The sequence below is a fragment of the Ictalurus punctatus genome, chromosome 12 (genome assembly GCF_001660625.3).
Source record: "Ictalurus punctatus breed USDA103 chromosome 12, Coco_2.0, whole genome shotgun sequence".
Classification (NCBI taxonomy): Eukaryota; Metazoa; Chordata; class Actinopteri; order Siluriformes; family Ictaluridae; genus Ictalurus; species Ictalurus punctatus.
Genome location: NC_030427.2, coordinates 1,426,519 through 1,445,807, shown reverse-complemented (window position 1 = coordinate 1,445,807; position 19,289 = coordinate 1,426,519). Strand labels below are relative to the sequence as shown.

The following is a 19,289-nucleotide window of genomic DNA, read 5'->3' as shown; positions in this document are numbered from 1 at the left end:
ATAATAAAGCACAAAGAACGTGAAACCTCAACACGTCTACAATCATCGATGAATTAAATATTAATTTAAACAAATAAATTGAACAAGAGTAAGACGAAGTATATTTTTAATTAAAATGTAATTAGAAAGGAGCACTTTTAAAGTGGATTTGATTTAAAATAATGATACAGCTGTTTTTTTTTATGTATTTGTATATCTTATCCTCTATCGTGTTTAAGAAGAAGAGAATAATGAAGCTTTTTATGAAATAATATCAACGTCAACGTCAACGTCCGTTACGTTGGTGACGTCACCGCGAGCGCGAGAAGTCGAAGTGAGGAGCAGAAAGCGTTGTTAGTGTTAGTTCTGGCCCGTTTGGACCCAAACTAAAGTGAGTTTATTCGTTTCTGTGTAACCGAACCCGTTCTGTTCTGTGCTGTATTGTGTGTATGTGTGTAGTTAACAGTGTTAACACCTGTGATTCAGGTGTATCAGTATGAAGCAGGCGGTGACGGCGCACTGATTCACTCTCAGAGCTCGATTCACTAATGACCGAATCACCGAGGAACCGACCAAAGATAACTCACACCCTCACGGAGAAGAAGAACAAGAGGAGGAGAAGTGAGAAATAACATTTTAAAACTTTTTTTATTCACTCTGGTTCAGTATTAATGTTAATATTATACAAATATACTAGCGGTGCTAGCTTTTGAGGAGGCAGTCCAGTCCACGCATGCGCAGTGTAATTAATGAGCAAGCTAATCGAAATGAGATTAGCAAATAGGTCGATGTTATTTTTGATTCTATTTAAAACGATGAATTCACTCTGTCAATAACTGCCCCGTCTGAGAATATTGCATGATTTACTTTTATAAGTGGACGTGGCAGAACGACATTTAGCTTCACTGGCTAATTAGAGCTCTTTTACTATTTTAATGGTTGAGTCATCTGGCTTCGCGCATGCGCAGTGTGGGTTAAGGCGCTATAGTTCTCTTCTTTTGAATTATTATTATTATTATTATTATTATTATTATTATTATTATTATTGAGACCATTTGGGGTGAATTTGGAGCATGTGGGGGGTTTGAGTGACCCCAGAATGACCTATAAATATTCTTTTAATATCTCCAGAACTGAAGCAGCACAAACGAAAATTTTTACGGCACAAACCAGCACAAACTATTCTGCTGATGTTTTGTGTTGGTGGGGGGTCCAACTTCACGCAGGTTGTGTGTGTGTGTGTGTTTGTATGCTCTTCAAATATCCAGGTGTTAGATGGTCAAGTGTGTAGTGTACAGATAGAGTGCACAGTTTAAGAAATAGGAACCAGTCAGAGAGAGGACATCGAAATAAGAACAGAAAGCACTGCCCAAATAAGGAAATAGATTAAACCGGTATACAGCGTATGGGAGGCAGGAGATCGTGACAGTTATGTTGAATTATAACGTGTTGGATTATAGAAATAAATAAAGTGATACTGATGTGTGTGTGTGTGTGTGTGTGTGTTTTAGGATGAGCTGGAGTGGGGCAAAGAGAACTGCATTCAGATCAAACGGATACAAGAGGTTATGACTCTCACTCTCTCACTCACTCACTCACTCACTCGCACACATCTATACACACACTTCTCGACACAGATCCCTAACTATCATTTCTGGTGTGTGTGTGTTACAGGTGGCCGAGTTGTTTGAGGATCTGAAGAATTGAGTGTCACAATTCAACATGCACATCAGCGAAACTTTTCCCTCTGACTACACCAGCATGCACACACAGAAATTCATAGTGCAGGTAACACACACACACACACACACACACACACATACACGAGTAGAACAGGTGTAGTTTAACAGCATATGTGTATAAAGAGGCTTTTTTCTTCAGGTCAAAATATATACAGCAGGGGTGCCCAATATGTTGATTGCGATCGACTGGTCGATCGCAAAGGAAGTGCGATTAGATCGGCTTTAAAAAAAAAAGATGTTAGTTGACGTACAGGGCAGCCAGTCTGAGATCTCGTCTTTTCTCTCACCACACGTGTGCGATCAAGCGCACCAGTGCTAAAGGCTAGCGAGCGAAATCGCGGGGAGAGAACATTTTTCAGTCTTTTAAAGACTTCATTGACAAAACCCAGCTCCCAGTGTGCAAATTGATATCAGTCAATGGTTGAGCAGTGCAAATGGATTCATTGCCAAGTGCAGGGAAGACGATGCTTTCCCTGACTTCCTTAACTACCACTGCATAATACACCAACAAGCCTTATGTGCAAGAATGCTAAACATGAAAGAGATCATGGATGTGGCAACAAAGATCGCCTGTTCTATACGTGCTAGATCACTTCAAAGACGGCTGTTCCGTGCGCATCTGGAGAAGGCAGACTGCGACCAATCGGCTCCTGCTACACACTGACGTGAGACGGCTTAGTAGGGGTAAATTCCTGCAGAGATTTCGAGAGGTCTGTCCGGAGATAAGCGAGTTTCTTTTTGCTGTCAAACATGCAGAATACACCCAGGTCAATGATGATCAGTGGTTGCTGGACTTTTTTTAACCGAGCATTTTTAACCGATCTGACCAACTTAATTTGGAGCTGCAAGGAAAAGACAAAAATTAAAGGCAGTTAATGCCTTTAAACGGAAAATGCAACCTCTGTTCTCAAAGCTGCAGCGCCATGTTTTTGGGAACTTCCAAAACCTCGCATCAGAGTTGGAGACGCAGCGGAAGGCTTGTGCGCAGTTGAACTCATGGACAGTTCTGGAACTTACTCACAGGGGAAAAGTACCCAAACATGAGGAAATGTGCCACCTCCTTGACTGCATTATTTGGCTCTACTTATTTATGTGAGTCAGCCTTTTCCCTCATGAAGATCATTAAGTCCAAATACCGTTCCACAATGACTGATCATCATTTGGAGGCCTGCTTGAGGCTGGCTACCAGCAGCTACTGTCCGGACTATGCAACCCTGGCTGATTCTATTCAGTGCACGTCGTCAGAGTAAGGTAATGACCAAAAATGTACTGAATTGTAGCGTCCCATAAGGGTTCATGCAGTTATGCAAGGTACATGAACATATATTGTGTGTGTGTGTGTGTGTGTATATATATATATATATATATATATATATATATATATATATATATATATATATATATATATAAGTATACGCAGTGTATATATAAATAAATATGTTTAGCATTTTTAGTGTAGGTAGATCTCTTTGACTGATCATGTTAAAAGTAGCTTGCAAGTCAAAAAAGTGTGGGCACCCCTGATGTACAGTAAATATAAATATTAGTCATAATTCGCAGCCTTAGAAGCACAAGCATCCAAAGTAAAATTGCAAATGCAGAGTTTAAAATTGTCACCATGACGACAAAGTCCAAGAAGTGTAACTTACTCCTGCAGAAAATAAATAATAATTATTATTAAGTATCAGTGATGTTTCCGTTGTTCAGGTGGCGATTGCAGGCGCATTTTATCCGAACTGCTTCCTCCAGGGAACTCTATGGAAACGACCCCAGGACCACCATAGTGGTATTCAGTCAGCTTCCATTTAACTAGGGGATTATTATTATTATTATTATTATTATTATTATTATTATTAATAATATTTCTCTCTCTCCCTCCCTCTCTCTCTCTCTCTCTCTCTCTCTCTCTCTCAGGTGTGTAATCTCCCTCCATTTGCATTCCTCTACTATAAACAGCTCCAGTCTCTCTTCAGACACTGTGATTAAGTCAAATCCATCTCCTTTGACAGCTCCAGGTGTGTGTGTGTGTGTGTGTGTGTGTGTGTGTGTGTGTGTGTTTAATTGTGATTTTCTATAAATATGTATTGTGGGTCTGTGTGTATCAGGGCCTATGTAGAGTTCTACCGCTCGTCAATGAGAGGTTCTGGCGTTCTCCCAGAGGTCTCTCTGTCTCTCCTCCTCGCGCAGCAGAGACTTCCTCTCCATCTCAACATTTAACCCGCTGGAGAGGTGGAGACTTGGGCAGGGGGGTAGTGTATCTCACACCTCAGATATACACGGTACACACACACACACACACACACACACACACACACACACACACACACACACACACACACACACTGCAACGAGCATCATCAGATGAGTCATAGTTACATTTTAAGTGAGAGTAGTCATGTGACCACATCCCCTAGACAGTGCGATGTTTAGATGATGTTCTGTACATTAGTGCTGTTCTGTTACAGGTCTCTCTCTCTGTGTCTCTCTCACACACTGTGTGTGTGTGTCTCTCTCTCAGGGTGAATGTGGATTTTCAGAATCAGTCAGTGAGCCCTGTCGGGGTTCTGAGCAGCTCCATTGAGAATCTTCCGTCTAACCCTGTCTTTATCGTCAATATCACCGAGGTGTCTGTTCCGCCTCTTTCACTTTCAGTGCACAAATTAAAAAAAAAAAAAGCAGTGGCTCCTGTGTGTGTGTGTGTGTGTGTGTGCGCACTAACAGGATTTTAATGTGTGTGTGTCTGTCTCTGTGTGTGTGTGCACTAACTGGATGTGTGTGTGTGTGTGTGTGTGTGTGTGTGTGTGTAGGTCATCGAAGTGGGGCATTTCTGGGGTTTCCAGGCTCACGAGGCAAGTCTGGAGAAACAGGGGTGGCTGACAGTGGCCGTTAATACACGGGTGCTCTGCCCACTTCCTGTCTCACTTTATCCAAATCTTCTGTCTTGCCCCTTTCTCTGAAACTCACACCAAACCTGGGAACTACTACAGAGCCAAAATACTGCATGTCATGGGGAGTAATGTGGAGGTAACATCTGTACACACACACACGTACACCTACTAAAGCGCCTCCGTGCTGGAGCATGGAGTGGTTACAGGAAAACTGCACATTGAATGTACGTCTGTGTGTGTGTGTGTGTGTGTGTGTGTGTGTGTGTGTGTGTGTGTGTGTGTGTGTGTGTACAGGTGTTCTTTGTGGACTTTGGAAACACTTCCAAAATGCCATGTAACTCTCTGGAACTTCCTGCTGACCGGCAAGCTCTGCCCTTTCAGGTATTGTCTCCATGGCAACAATTTAGGCTGTAAACATTAAACACTTAATCTCCAACAACACGTAGTTAATCCAAAATAGTGTGTACCAGAAGTGTATATACTGAGGGGAGTGTGTGTGTGTGTGTGTGTGTGTGTGTGTGTGTTCGTTCAGGCTCAGGAGTTCAGCGTGGCGTGTTTGGCATCATCAGCACAGTCAGTCACGAAGTCAGTGTTATAGAGTAAAAGTCTTTTAATTCATTCAGTACAACAATATCAAGAAACACAAACAAACATCACAAGCTCTTCACACAACTTGGTGACGTCTTCCACGTCCTTCATCTGAAAACACACAGACGAAATAGAAATCACACGCTGTTTATTAATTTGCATAATTTTCTGCGGCTGGTTCATGTAAATACTCGTACAGTCAGGCAGGTGTTGGTTGTTTAAGGAAACTTTCTATTTAACAAAAAAAAAATTCAGCTCATCACAAAGCTTTTGGTGACGTCTTCCACCTCGTTCTGAAAAGACACAGACGAAATAGAAATCACACGCTGCAAGGACACAGCCAGGTTCTGTTTTACACACACCTGAGAGGAGATAAACCAGCTGACCTTTCTAATCTTACATTAAACATCCAACAAGCAGCTTTCGGGTCACAGTGACTACGTTTACATGGACAGCAGTAATCTAATTATTGACCTTACTCTGAGTAAGATCATAATGTGATTAAGGTGTTTACATGCGTCGCTTTTAGAATACTCCTGTCATGTTCCCGTTTTACATGTTTTAGAACATAATTAGATTAACAGCCTGCGTCATTACGTCACTGCGCCACGACGTCCCTCCAGAATTTCACATATCGACATACAGTTCGTCTTCGTTATGGAACCGTATACAGTTTTGGGTGTTTTTATGTAATTTTTAATTTTTTTATGAACGATTCAAGTGCAGTTAATTATTTGTCATGTTGTACCTGCTAATACACAACTGCTTGAAGCCGTGGGCTGTGTCCCTAATCGCGTAGTTACCGTCTATATAGTAGCCGAGATACATGTATTTTTCCCCATTACAGGCCTATAGTAGGAAAGTCTGCGATTTGGGATACAGCCGAGCTCTCTTGTTCGCCGCAAAACTGCCGTGTGAGATCGTGTCCTGTCGCAAAATGCGAAGAAAACTCACACGACGTTCATAGTGTGATTAAGGTGTTTACATGTGTGTAATACACATCCATAATGCGACTAAAACAGGAGTACTCCACCTGTCTTAATTAGATTATTGCTTACTTCGATTATGACCTTAATTAGATTAAGGTAAAAAATTGCTGTTTACATGGTAGTTTCTTAATTAGAGTATGGTCTTAATCGGATCAAGAGTGGATTATTGTTGTCCATGTAAACGCAGCTAGTGAGAGATTAACGACAAGTTCCTGTAACGCTTCTTCTGCTTTAAACTCGAACCTGAGGGTTACGACGCCATCTCGAACTAAACCAACTTCTATCTACAAAGCTACAGTGCAGAAGAGTTACTCTGACCGGGGCAGGGGCTGGTAAGGTGTGAAAGCAGCTTGAAGTATTTCAGTGTAGTACATTCTGCTCAAGACTCACTTTGGCTCCCTCCGCTCTAATCTTGGCCAGCTGCTGGATCTGCTGGAGCATTCAGCGCAGCTAAGCGTGCTTGAGTTAGTTGTCTTACTGTTTGTGCTGCGCTGCACGTTAAACACAGTCAGTCAAACAGGTGCGTAATGAACGCGCACAGAGAGACAGAGAATAAGAGTGAATAAGTTCAGACGTTACCCGAACAAAACAGTGGCGTTATTGAGGAGTTGCTTGATCGGGTCCTGCGCAGGTGGTTCTTGCGGAGGCGGTCCTTGCGCACGGGATCTGGATCGACGTCCGGACATGGTCCAGTTAATTTTTTTTCCACAAAACTATAAGTGAACAGAAAAGTTTATCTATGAATATATATACACTAAAATAACAACAGTGAATGCAAACTTGTCCCAATTTGTGAAGGTCAAACATGATCACGCACCACACAGCGCTGACTGCCTCGTGCAGTGACGGTTAGCGCTTTTTCTTGTTAACAAAAACATTGTTTTTAAATGAAGAAGTGTCGATTAAATAGTTGTATTTTTTGCATAAAGAAGAGTTAAGCTCGTCTTGGGAATACATTAAGAACATTGAATACAAATTTTGTGTGTGTTAAGACAAAAAAAAAAACGTTATGTTCAACCGTCATGCTAAGCATGGTGGGGGGCAAAAAAAACGAGGCGTTTACGACCAAAAGGGTTTTTTTTAATGTAATTCATAGAATTTCCATACTCAAAGCACTTTTAATACGTTTTTCATGTACAAAACTTGTTGAACAATTCGATTATTATAATTTAGATAAGGCTAATTATCTGACTAAAACCGGCTGGCATTTGCTCGTTACTTATTACAAACTATTTAACTAGCATTAGTTTAAAAACAAGAACACAATTCTAAACAGAACTATAAAAATAAATATCAAATTTTGCTTAAACATCCTTACTGTGACTGTATACTCCTGAGGAAAGCGCAGTTTGAAAAAGCCTCCCTCGTGCTGTATCAACCCGCGCACACGTTTATTTTAAAATGTAAATTATATTATTTCATATTATATGGACTGATATTTAAAAAACAAAAGTCAAATAAAAGTACAATAAAACTTTTCAACATAAGACACGGTACTATTTTCAGTGGAAGAATACCAGTTCAGTTTGCGTAGTGAGATGAACATCGGCGCTACATTTTCCTCTTTGACAATTAGAAGATGGCATGAGTTTCAATTCAAAATGGCATCTGTCCTCCAGACGGCGCTCAAACACAGACAAATACAGTAACCTACAGACGTTTAAAAGCTGATAGTTTCCTAAAACTCCCTTGTGGGGAGGAAAGACTGGTAATTACACCGGTTTTTAGTTATTAGAAATGTTATACGACTTAAAATGAGTATTTTTTCCTGGTTTAAAAGGCTGTATTCTACTGCAGAAAATCTAAATGGAGCAACAGAATTTTAAAATGATTGTCAACTTAACAACTTGTGTTCATAATTATGGTAAATAACACTTAAATTACTTTTAAATAATGCGAAATAAAAGTGTGTGTGTTGAGCTATCCTGTTTGACATTAATCTTGGTTTTGCTATTTCCTTAGAAAGCTATTAGCCTTTTTCCTAATATGGATCAATTTTGTGTTAGTCTTCTTTTAATTAGGACTCTTTATTGTTTAAGATATTTAAAAATAAATATTTTATGCTGTATGTTTATCAATTAACCAACAGTATTTCTCATTGCTATTATTTTAATTCAGTTAACAGTGACCATGAGCAGAGAGATAACATTTAACTGTTTATGACCTCCTGATTTAAAGCTTAAACAAGAAAAGATTGGTATCTGGACCGGTTTCAGCTGTAAATATCCTGATCGGAGCGTCCCTAATGAACACCATTAAACTAAAGCGCTCTGCATCTGACGGGTAAATGAACTCACCCAATCACATCCTATATGAGATTATTCAGATATCTACACAATACACACAGAGCGGTTCGAGAACTGACTCCAGCCCAGAACCATGACTGTGGAAATGTCTAATAGTGCAGCTTTAAATATATTTAAGAGGAGCAGACTTCAAACACTGAACATTGAGGTGTATTGTATTTGTTTACAAGGTAAACAGGTTAACGGTTGTTTTGTGCATACAGTCTGTAAAATGAACTGAAAATATTAGATTTAGTTTATCAGAAGGTAAATTAATGTGTCATGACTCGCACTATGTTCCTAAATTCTGTCATAATTGACCAGCTCAAGTTTTCTCATGCCTACTTATATTTACTTGTATTGTGGCACATTAATGTTACTATCTCTAAAAAAGAAAAGAAAAAATGTTTAAAAAAACAAAAAAAACCCCTAAACTTCAACTGTGCTCCTAAATTTTTGTAATTAGAAAGAAATTGTCTTGCGTCTCTCCTCCTGTAAACACTGTTAAAGATTTGTAAATGATCAGGGATGTAGCACAACATGGAGGTGAAAGCAGCAGTCTGTTCATTTAAATGTGAAAGTACAATAAAAATATGTTGTCCCTAAAATCAATCAATAATCGTGATCAATCATCGAGATCTCAATATTGATCAAAATAATCGTGATTATCATTTTGGCCATAATCGTGCAGCCTACCTGCATTATTAGATAAAAATCTTAAAAGTTCACGTGACATGGACGTTAAAGTCATTTGCTTATGTCATGTTTCCTGTAGGTTATTTTTGCAGGAATGATGCCGTTTGTCAAGTCATGTCGGATGTGTTTGGGATGTATTTTCTCAGAGGCTTTGGCTGTAAATAATTAAATTACACACACAAAACGTCATTTTTATAAAAATGCATGCGATTAAAAAAAAAATCCTTCATACAAATATGAATCATCTGGATGTAACTTACAGGCGGAGGCTAGTATGCAAATTTTTCGTGAAGATTGAAAAAACAAGTGTATTAGTCACATGACACTGTAAGAAACAAAAAGAGTAACGGTACCTGGGGGGACGAGTGTAGCTTTTTACGTTTCTCTCCAGGGAAATGAAACCTCCCCCACTCCTTCTGGTAGAAGAAATACCTGAGTGAGAGGAAAAGGACTTTTTAAAGATATGACCAATATATGGTCAAAACACTTACAGACATGAGCATATTGGTGGCGTTTGTCCAAAAAGCTTCCAACACGATCGGTTTTTTTCAGTTCACTTTTGTTTGGACGATCATAGCGCTTCTTCTCTGTTGGCAACACACACCTCTTTAGGATGTATTTTCTAGGAGGCTTTGGCTGTAAATAATTAAATTACACACACAAAACGTTTTTTTTTTTTTTTTTTATAAAAAAAATCCTTATATAGGATTTCCCCCAGTATAATCTCAAAAGTTGATGATTTCCATCATGAGATCGTGTTTGTTCTTCACAAACAGTACAATGTCTCTAAAGTACAGGGAAAATACGTTTTCTATTTAAAGTAATTATTTAATCAGAGTGAATTTGGAAGTGTCATGCTTAAAAACAAGCTTATTTATTTATTATTTTTATTAATGAAAGGCAAAGCTGTTTTAAGAACATAATCCTAAAATCCACTAAAAAGTGGGCAGAGTGGAGTGTACTCTGAATGTTTTTTTTAGACAGAAATGTATGGTACAATTATAGTAGACTACATACACACTAAGTACTAATACTTGTGTTCAGTAGTATGTGAACCGTTTATGTAATTATAAACATACAAATGATAGTTTATTGACATTTTAAATGAGGTGGTGGACATTAGTATCCACTAGGTGGCAGCAGTGCAGCTGTTATATCGCCTCACTGAGCAGTCTAGTGCTGTCTGAAACCTCTCCCGAGATCTTTTCACATCATCAATAGGTGATGTGTGTATGCTATAAGGCTGGTCTGTTTCATCTCCTTTAACTAGAATGACTATTGTCTTATGGCCTGTAGGGGGGTTGTGGAATATATCCTTACAATTACAGGGGTCTCTGGCTAGAAGAAGTACTTTTCAGCCCTCAAAATGTCATGGAAACAATCTTTCCAGCCTAAGTTAAAATAAAACTTCAGAGACAGAGGGTTTGTAGATGCCAAAAAATTATCAAACTTTATTGAAACAATAAAGTGATTCACTGCAGAAACTCTAAAATATACAAACACACACAAGCCCCTTTTATACCTTTCTTCACAGCGAACTCATCTTAGGTGGGATTTTACCTTTTCTCATTAAAAACAGACCAGTCTTCTTTGCACTATTAATTATTCATGTCTATATGATATCTTAGATTTGTGGAGCATGCGCAGTTAGTTGCTTTTTAGAAAGGTTTTATAAGGACAGTGGTTTTTTTTTTTTTATCCAAAAAAAAGGAAAATACTCTTACTGGTTTGTTATATGCACCGCTAACTATAAAATCTGGAAAACAAGGTGTAAATTGATTAATAATCAGTGTCATATCCCCGCTGAGAGGGTCTTTAAACAGATTGTGAGTGAATTACAAAGACAAAAGAAAAACAGAAGAACAAAAAATAAACACCCATGGACTTTAATAATAATAAACAGTTATAATGCACACCTTCCAGCCAATCAGAATCCAGTATTCACACTGACCATGGTATAAGTGTAATTAATGCTTAAGATTCATAATGACCTTTACGATATGTGTTGCTTTATTCCAAAGCTGCAGTTCATAGAAGCCTCTTCACGGCTAAAGCTGCAGAGATGGAGGTCGAGGGGACCATGAAGAGGCGGCTCCAGCTGGCATCAGAGCGAGAGTGTGGGCGCAAGAGCAGACTTTTGATAAAGGAGGGTATTTACACTGTTTTAACTGCTGTGTTTTTTGCGCTATTTATTAATTTGTTAAAATGTTCATATTATAGTCTATTTTTAATTGTTTATAGAAGTCCTTGATGTTTTTAAGTGGCTGAATTAGTGTGTGTGCACGCGCGCGCGTGTGTGTGTGTGCGCGCGCGCGCGTGTGTGTGTGTGTGCATGTTGGTAGCTGGGTGGGTATATAGTTCTGGTCTGAAGTTGACATACCCCTTGCAGGAGAAAGAGACCCTGTGTAATCTGTTTAAACGACTTTTAGGCATGTTTTGCAGAGAGATCATTTTCACCTTGCTGTTTGGGTCTCTGTCCCACACTGTTACAGTGCAGTATTGAGAGCGCGAGGGAGATCGATTTTCTATCAGAAACAGTAACTATATAAAATGGACGTCAACACGCAGCACTCTGTGACGTCATTTCTCGCTCACAACAGAGTAGTTGTGATTGTTCAGTGTTTACGACGGGGCCAAAACATTCAAGGCCATGGTGTATTTTGACTGTTCCTGTAGCATAATCTCACCAAACTGTGTGTACACGAGTCCACAGACACTGAGTCTATTCACAGTTCCATGCTGTGTAGATGTTCTGCTCATCCTCACTGTACCGTAAAGATCAGAACCTCACATCTGTAACCTTGTAGCTTTCCTTAATCAACACGACTGCAACCAAGCTTGTGTAGCACTACTATTTTTAGATCTCCGCCTCTCAAAAGTATTGGCGCCCTGCGCGTCCGCCTCTCAAATCTATTGGCGCCCTATGCGGCCGGCTCTCAAATCTATCGCCGCCCTACGCGGCCGGCTCTCAAATGTATTGGCGCCCTACGCGTCCGGCTCTCAAAACTATTGGTGCCCTTAGTGTCGGCTCTCAAAAGTATTGGCGCCCTTCACGGGCAGCTCTCAAAAGTATTGGCACCCGATCCGAATTTTGCCACAGCAAGCACCACTCACATTTTCTTCAGGAAATGTCCCTTAAAATAATAAAAGTCTCTCACTAGGCTGTGTGTCGAGATAAACGTAAAAACATCTTGAGCTTGTGTTCACCACAGACCTTATTTCCGGCATTTAACCCAAAACCCCATTGACGGAAGTGCTAGTACGCTGACTCGTTTCTGGGTTTCACGACTCATTCCTGCAGCACTCTGTAAGACGGGCTGTTGTTATCAAACCATTGAAATCGGATAAGCGCTTTGGTAATGATTCTTTAAATGAACCGATTCAGAATCCTCTTCTTGAATCGTTTGAGTCGTTCTCACTCGGTCAGGGTTGCACGTGTGGGTTGCTTTTCCTGCACGTGTAATCAGCACGTGTTCACAGACCGTAAATCCCGACCCCATGGTAGACACTCGACAGAAATTTCATACTAAAGTAAGTATTTTATATTTTCTGGGTCTAAACAGAGCAGAAGTATTGCTAACGTGTTGTACAGATTCTATTGGACTGGTGAACTGTGTGGATTTGTATATTTAACCCAGTTTAATATGGCCTGCTTTGTTCAGTCAGAGACAAGTAAATCTGTTCTAATGTTCATTTATTTTCCATAGATAAAACAAATGTTTGCTTACACATGAATACGTACTTCATGCCTTCAGAATGGTGGAGATTTGTCTCTTAACTATTTTAAATTTGGTTCTCTTCAACAGGTTGTGTTCGAGTTGTGCAGGCTTGTGTCACCTGACTTAAAGAAGGCATTGTTGGAAGGGCTTGATCAGCACCTCCCACGGCTCCTGCAGTTGTACAACACCGAGAGGCAGTGAAATACCCGAAATCCAACATGTGATGACCCGCATTGATCAAGAGGTAAGTCTGATGAACTTTAGTTTGTTCTGCTCCAGAAATGAGCCGACATCCAGCAGAACAGCACTGATAGTTGTGTAATAGACGTGCACAGTAGAACTGTCGTGATTAATAAATAAACTTATAAATGTGATTACTTGATGACCGTAGACAAAACTCTATAAATGTGAAATGTTTTGTTGAAGTTCAGATGAATCTCTGATGTACAGAATCTTCAACAGAGTTCTGCAGAAAGATTTTGAGTGCCTGTCATTCACCAGAACAAATTTGCAGTTGAACAGTCTGTCTAAAAGAAAAAATCTAAACACACAATATAAAATTCCTGCAGTGTGAATAAAGCCTTTGTGTTGCTTTTAGCAAACATGTCTAGTACTCTCGGGTCAATGTACACAATTTACCCCATTTAAATGCATTTTGGAAATTGTTCCACATGGCCTTAAAGTGTGAATATTCACTGGATGCCAAATAAGTAATCAAAGAATGGAACTGAATTTTTTCTTCTCTAATGGACCATTAATCACAATTATAAAAGATGATGCATCTGGTACAAAGTATCAGGGCCCCCCCCCCAAAAAAAAAATAGGTGCATGACTTCTGCTGCACCATTTCCACTATGTGTGTGTGTGTGTGTGTGTGTGTGTGTGTGTGTGTGTTTACAAATCACTTTGAGGTAAAAATATTTTAAGGCAGCCACTTTCACCTTCCTACAACAATTGGTGACTGGTCTGAGGTGAAGCTTCTTGTCATGTTACTGTGGTCATGGATCACATTGTGGGGATCTCTGTAATGTAACCGTTTCTGTAATTATCATTACTTGCCTTTGTGCTTCTGTGTCTTCTGTTGGTGCTTTATACTGCTTTTTAGGGCCCAAGCACCTCTGCTGCGAAGCCCTATTGGATCTGCTCCTTTTTTAAATTATTATTAATTTTTTCATGCATTCGTGTGGTTTTTAAGTGCCTAAACGTACCTGAAAACTCACGAAACTTGGCAAACGCGCCAGCACTGGTGAAAATTTAAGTTACGTAGGGCATGGTCGAGGAGCTCCATAGCACCCCCGAATGCAGGCGATGGTCAGGGTGAAGTTGCTCCGATGTGCACGTGATGTACCATAGTCATTGCTCTCAAAGTTCATCAAGGTTCACATGGTTGTATCTGACTCCACCCAACAGGAAGTTGGTCATGTTGGATGAAATGTTGGATTTTAAAAGCTTCCCATGGTGTTTTGAGAGACTTAACATGGCTGAAAATCCATGAAACTTTGCAGATGCATTTGTCTTACGACATTAATTGATGTGATGTTGCATTTTATCATAGTTGTGCCTCATAGGCTCCATAGCGCCCCCTATGTTTTAAATGCACATTTGACGTCATTGGAATGCTCAAACTATTATTTCACACACTTGTTAAAGTATGGCAAAATTATGTTTATTTGGTCATTTAACTTAGGTGTGGCAAAACTAAACTCAGCAGGAAGTCAGCATTTTGATTTTTCTCTTAATTTTTTCCTCCGTTTTTTGCCATTTCCAGGCCTTGTACTTTAAGGTACTCCTCCTGGAGCTTTCATCAGATCGGCATCACATTCGGTCAGTCTCATCTACAGGCATTGACGATGCTAAATTCCGAAGCTTTTGAATTTTTGCTGCTCGCCATGGGCGTGGCGCTCTCACAAATTTAGAAGTTTCACCATGAAAAAGGAAGTTGTTATAACTCAAACCTAGAATGTCCAATCTAGGGATGTCACGATACCAAAAATCTAGTAGTCGGTACTGATACCAGCAAAAATACTCGATACCATGGTGTGTATAAATAAATAATACTTTTAACTCCTTTGTTTAAACACTTGAGTATTATAAAAAACAATAGTGGCAACAGTCAGATAATATAAAAAAAGCAATTACAAAATAGATATATAATAAATATGTAGGCATAAAATGTTTTTTCTTCGAGATGTTCTGAAATGAGGTCTGGTTTCGGTGTATAGTTTGGGGATCTCTGTATACATGAAGTAAGAGAGAGGGGGTAGGTGGAGCAATTTCATTTTAGCCCAGAACCTTTAGCTTGCCTTTGCCAGGAGGTTCAGACTTGGCTTTCAACAAGATAAAGAGCCAAGCATACTTCCAAATGAACACACAAATGCTTAAAGAAACTCAAAATCAGTGTTTTACAATGAGCTTCAAATGTCCTCCATGGTGGCATGGACCAGGACCCCTCGGTCTGCAGCATTACAGGAAGATTTCAGGTTAGACATTATGGGAAGAGTCTCGGTGCTGTTATTGTCTCTGGGGCAGACATCCGTTAACATTGTGACCCCTTCCCTGGAGAGAACAGCATTACAATGCTGAAAACAGTTTTTGTAAATAATAATTCACTACTTAAAGCATGTACCTGAGCTCCTGCTACGCAGTAACTAAAACTGTCTGCAACTCACGTGTTACTTCATTCTTTAGTTCCTTCTCTTAAGTGCAGAGCCTCTGTCAGATTGTGTGATTGATAAAGAAAAGCACATAAATGACAAAATACCAGTTTGAGTGCCTAGTGGTCTAATCAGGAAATGCTCTTTGGAAGCTCAATATATGCACTTATCCGTTTGCATTTTGATTTGGCTGTTAGTGCTGGGGATGTCCTTAAGGTGGTGTGCTGCTTTTGGCAGATTTAGTCATTCTCTTTAGTCACATGAGCACTAATGGTTTTTCTAATTTTTATGTAGTTTATTTTGGATACAGGCAGAGGAAGCTCAGCGAAAGCTTAAGAGACAGAATGGAGAGGACCCAGGTAAGCTATTTCTTCAGTGATTGTAGTCATATCTGAAAATGATTGGTCAGTTGAATGCAGATTGCTGAAGTGTGAGTGTCTGTGTGTGTCGTAGCCCTGCCTCCATTCTGCCCACTGTTTGCCAGCTTGGGAAACATTCTGCAGTGTGACGTGCTGCTTGGCATGCTGGGAGCTGTGCTGCAGTGGGCTATGGAGCTCAGTGGAGGACACTGGTTTGAGTCCATGCTGCAGAGGGTAAATGTTTGGATGTTTTGTTAAAATGACATGATAGTGTAGTAAATTCAACAAAATTCCACTTGCTATGCAACATACAAAAGATGAGCGTTTTTACCATGAAGTTTAAAGCAGTGCTGCATCAAGACTTGTTTGAAATCCAAGCAGTGCAACACCGCTCAAGGTGGCGTGGCCAGTAGGCAAAGCAGCACCTCTCACCACGGTGAAGCACAAATGCTTCACTGTCACAAAGCGGTTTTGCTGCTGATCATCTGTCGGTGGCCCTAGGGGTGTCTTGATGTGACTTATTGTGCGTATTACTTAAAAGCTGTATGTCAACATGAATATTTAAATGACATGTAAGGAATGCTTACTACACAAACTGAACTTCCATGCACTGTGATGTGTGCATTTTATTTTCCATATAGTGAAAACTGTCAGGACACCTGCACCAGGCAGAACATGTACATATGAAGGCCATGGTGTAGGCCAAGGCTAATGATGTATTGTAGTATGTACTTTGAAGAGAAACAGGCAAATTAAATGTTAGTAAAATTGTAATGCATCTTCAGTATTTAATGGTATGGTGTGTGTGTGTGTGTATATAGTTTTTAGTACACAAATGTGTTCTATTGAACATCTGCTTAGTTTTGCTGACTTTGTGTGTGCATGTAGTTCTAACTGCACTGCTGTATCGTTTTCTTGTAGAAGTATTTTCCTAAATTATGTGTCTTTTTCTACACAGATGGTGGTTAGCATTAAAACGAAGCGTGAGTGCACAGCTGCTGCACCTCCTTGTGAAGGAACAGGGCACTGTCACAAGGAGGTCAGACTTTCAGCAACTTTCTATTCCACTGACATGTTAACCATTACCCTTTAAAGTGTTGAAGAGCTTAAATCTACGTGTGTGTGTGTGTGTGTGTGTGTGTGTGTGTGTGTGTTGCAGACTGTGTGGGACAAAGACAAAGCAGAGAGAAAAAGGAAAGCTGAACTGTGCTGGAAAAAGACCATGACTCAAACATTACAGAGCCAGAGTCATTTTATCAATAAGTACATAGATCTGCTCACGCAGGATTCAGAGGATCTGGACGCCTCAGCCTCTACATCAGCAGAGCATAGGTACCTAAGCATGCTCGTAGTGACGCAGTGTTCTTAATAAGTCAACTTGTATTGTATTCTCAATATCCAGTCAGTACATTTATGTCAGTAAATGCATGCATCAACACTTCCTTGACTTTGCTGAGCAGTTGTCTGTTCTTTGTCCTAAAAGTTCTTGCATATAATGGTGGTCTTCACATAACATAAGTAAATTCCCATCCTTAAACTCTTTATCTTGCATATTCATTTAGAGCATTTTCTGTTGGGGTAAATGAGTAGAGAGGATCCTAGGCCATTTTTAGCAATTTCCTGGTGAGTAAAAAAAGATGAATCCATTTATTCAACATTGATTATTTTAACAAATTCAGAGGGACCTTAACATAAAATTAAGGTTATAGTGTACTTGTAACCATCCGTCTCTGCTTGGTACAGCCCCAGTTCATGTGACGGTGCTCTGGTGTGTGTGGGACCTCGTCGTTGGTGTGCCAGAGGAGGAGAGAGGAGGCAGATGGAGATGTGTGTCCTGTGTCACGAAGCGCAGGAGATCCTACCTGATGGCACCACCATGGTGCTCGCTGCCTTTGTCCAACGCTCTACGGTCATGTCCAAGAACCGCAAAAGACCCCCTCACAATCCAGGTAAGGTTATGGTTTACAGTGTGCAAGTCAAGTAAGTGGATAGGTTTGAGTAGCCAGTGTGCTTATTTCTGGAGGATACATGTGTGTTCCAGAGAGCTATAATCCCCTCTTCATGCACCCTGACCTGTCCTTTGGTACCCATACCGGCAGCTGTGGCCACATCATGCACTCTCACTGCTGGCAGAGGTGAGGAGTTGGGCAAAATGTTACTTCTAGACAGCCTTCTACTTAATCCCAAATAAAAAGTTTTGCTGCTTTCAAATGTTTGTGGATATAGGCAATAGATCAGCAGCTAACAGTAAATAGTTTGTCTAGAAAATATGACCTTTATATGAACAATTAAAAATAAATTAGCTAGTATTAATCAATCAGTCGGGATGTTTTGTGACCGAAAAGTCAAAAATCTAATCTGTGATGTACAGGAAAGTCTTCATGGATGTGTGGTGATCGATAAGATGTAGATCCAAATTGGATGTGTTTGGCTTAAATATGCGATCTGCAGATATATATATATATATATATATATATATATATATATATATATATATATATATATATATATATATATATATATATATATATATATTTGTCCCAATACAGTGAGCTGATCATCGACACAAAGCATGAAACAAAGCTTGCTATGTGCACTTGACTATTTTTCACTGTCTTAGATCAAGCCAGTGTTACTTTCAAAGTCTGTAAACTTATTGTGCCTCATGGGGAAGCAAAGAACGTTAACCTGATCTGACCTTAGGAGTAAGTGCAGTTCAATTCAATTTTATTTGTACAGCGCTTTTTACAATAGACATTGTCTCAAAGCAGCTTTACAGAAATATCAACATGGTATACGGATATTAAAGGTGTGAATTTATCCCAACTGAGCGAGCCACTGAGTGGCGACGGTGGCAAGGAAAAACTCCCTAAGATGTTTTAAGAGGAAGAAACCTTGAGAGGAACCCGACTCAGAAGGGAACCCATCCTCATCTGGGTAACAACAGTTAGTGTGAAAAAGTTCATTATGGATTCATATGAAGTCTGTATAGCCTTAGGAGCAGCCAGAGAGTATCAAAAGCTAAAGAAATCAGGTGATTGAACTTGTTATATATACATCAGAATATATCCACTGGACATTATTAAAGTATAATGAGGTGGGGGTCAGAGTGCAGGCTGCTGTGTTAATGCACCCCTGAGCTGAGAGGTGTGTATCATTGAGCTTATGTGTGTTTGTGTCTGGTTTATTTGCAGGTCTTTGAATATCAATGATGCAAACAGGGAGGAGAAATATAACAGGTATTTACATACCAGTCAGTATGTGTGTGTGTGTGTGTGTGTGTGTGTGTGTGTGTGTGTGTGTGTGTGTGTGTGTCTCTGCACCACTCCTGTCTCCCATTTTTACTGCATTTGTAAAACTGGAGACACTGCAGGGGGAAACCACTCAAAC

The 19,289-nt window shown here is 39.8% G+C and overlaps 2 protein-coding genes and 1 long non-coding RNA gene across 5 annotated transcripts in view; all 3 read left to right on the top strand.

Annotated features, from left to right (window-relative positions):
- Positions 1-288: 288 nt before the first annotated feature.
- Positions 289-6,989, top strand: LOC128634143 (uncharacterized). 3 transcript variants are annotated; one of them, XR_008397387.1, is made up of 11 exons: positions 289-370; positions 466-600; positions 1,491-1,544; positions 1,654-1,767; positions 3,429-3,507; positions 3,636-3,736; positions 3,827-3,970; positions 4,240-4,345; positions 4,529-4,745; positions 4,904-4,990; positions 5,142-6,988. It is a non-coding gene; the product is annotated as an uncharacterized LOC128634143 (long non-coding RNA). The 3 variants fall into 3 exon arrangements; XR_008397386.1 differs by having other exon boundaries at positions 3,827-4,000; XR_008397388.1 differs by lacking the exons at positions 289-370; positions 466-600; positions 1,491-1,544; positions 1,654-1,767 and adding an exon at positions 2,470-2,972 and having other exon boundaries at positions 3,827-4,000; positions 5,142-6,989.
- Positions 6,990-11,187: 4,198 nt separating this feature from the next.
- The window catches only part of LOC108262254 (TBC1 domain family member 10A), a 109,935-nt gene continuing 101,833 nt past the window's right edge, over positions 11,188-19,289 (top strand). Inside the window, exons 1-2 of the mRNA XM_053684366.1 lie at positions 11,188-11,317; positions 12,974-13,130. The gene's annotated coding sequence lies outside the window, so the exon portion shown is untranslated. The remainder of the gene's footprint in view (positions 11,318-12,973; positions 13,131-19,289) is intronic.
- Positions 16,783-19,212, top strand: LOC128634127 (E3 ubiquitin-protein ligase UBR2). The gene is made up of 4 exons (XM_053684395.1): positions 16,783-16,938; positions 17,059-17,231; positions 17,643-17,848; positions 19,094-19,212. Exons 1-4 carry the CDS (start codon positions 16,858-16,860, stop codon positions 19,099-19,101), a joined length of 468 nt encoding a protein of 155 aa, XP_053540370.1. The 5' UTR covers positions 16,783-16,857; the 3' UTR covers positions 19,102-19,212.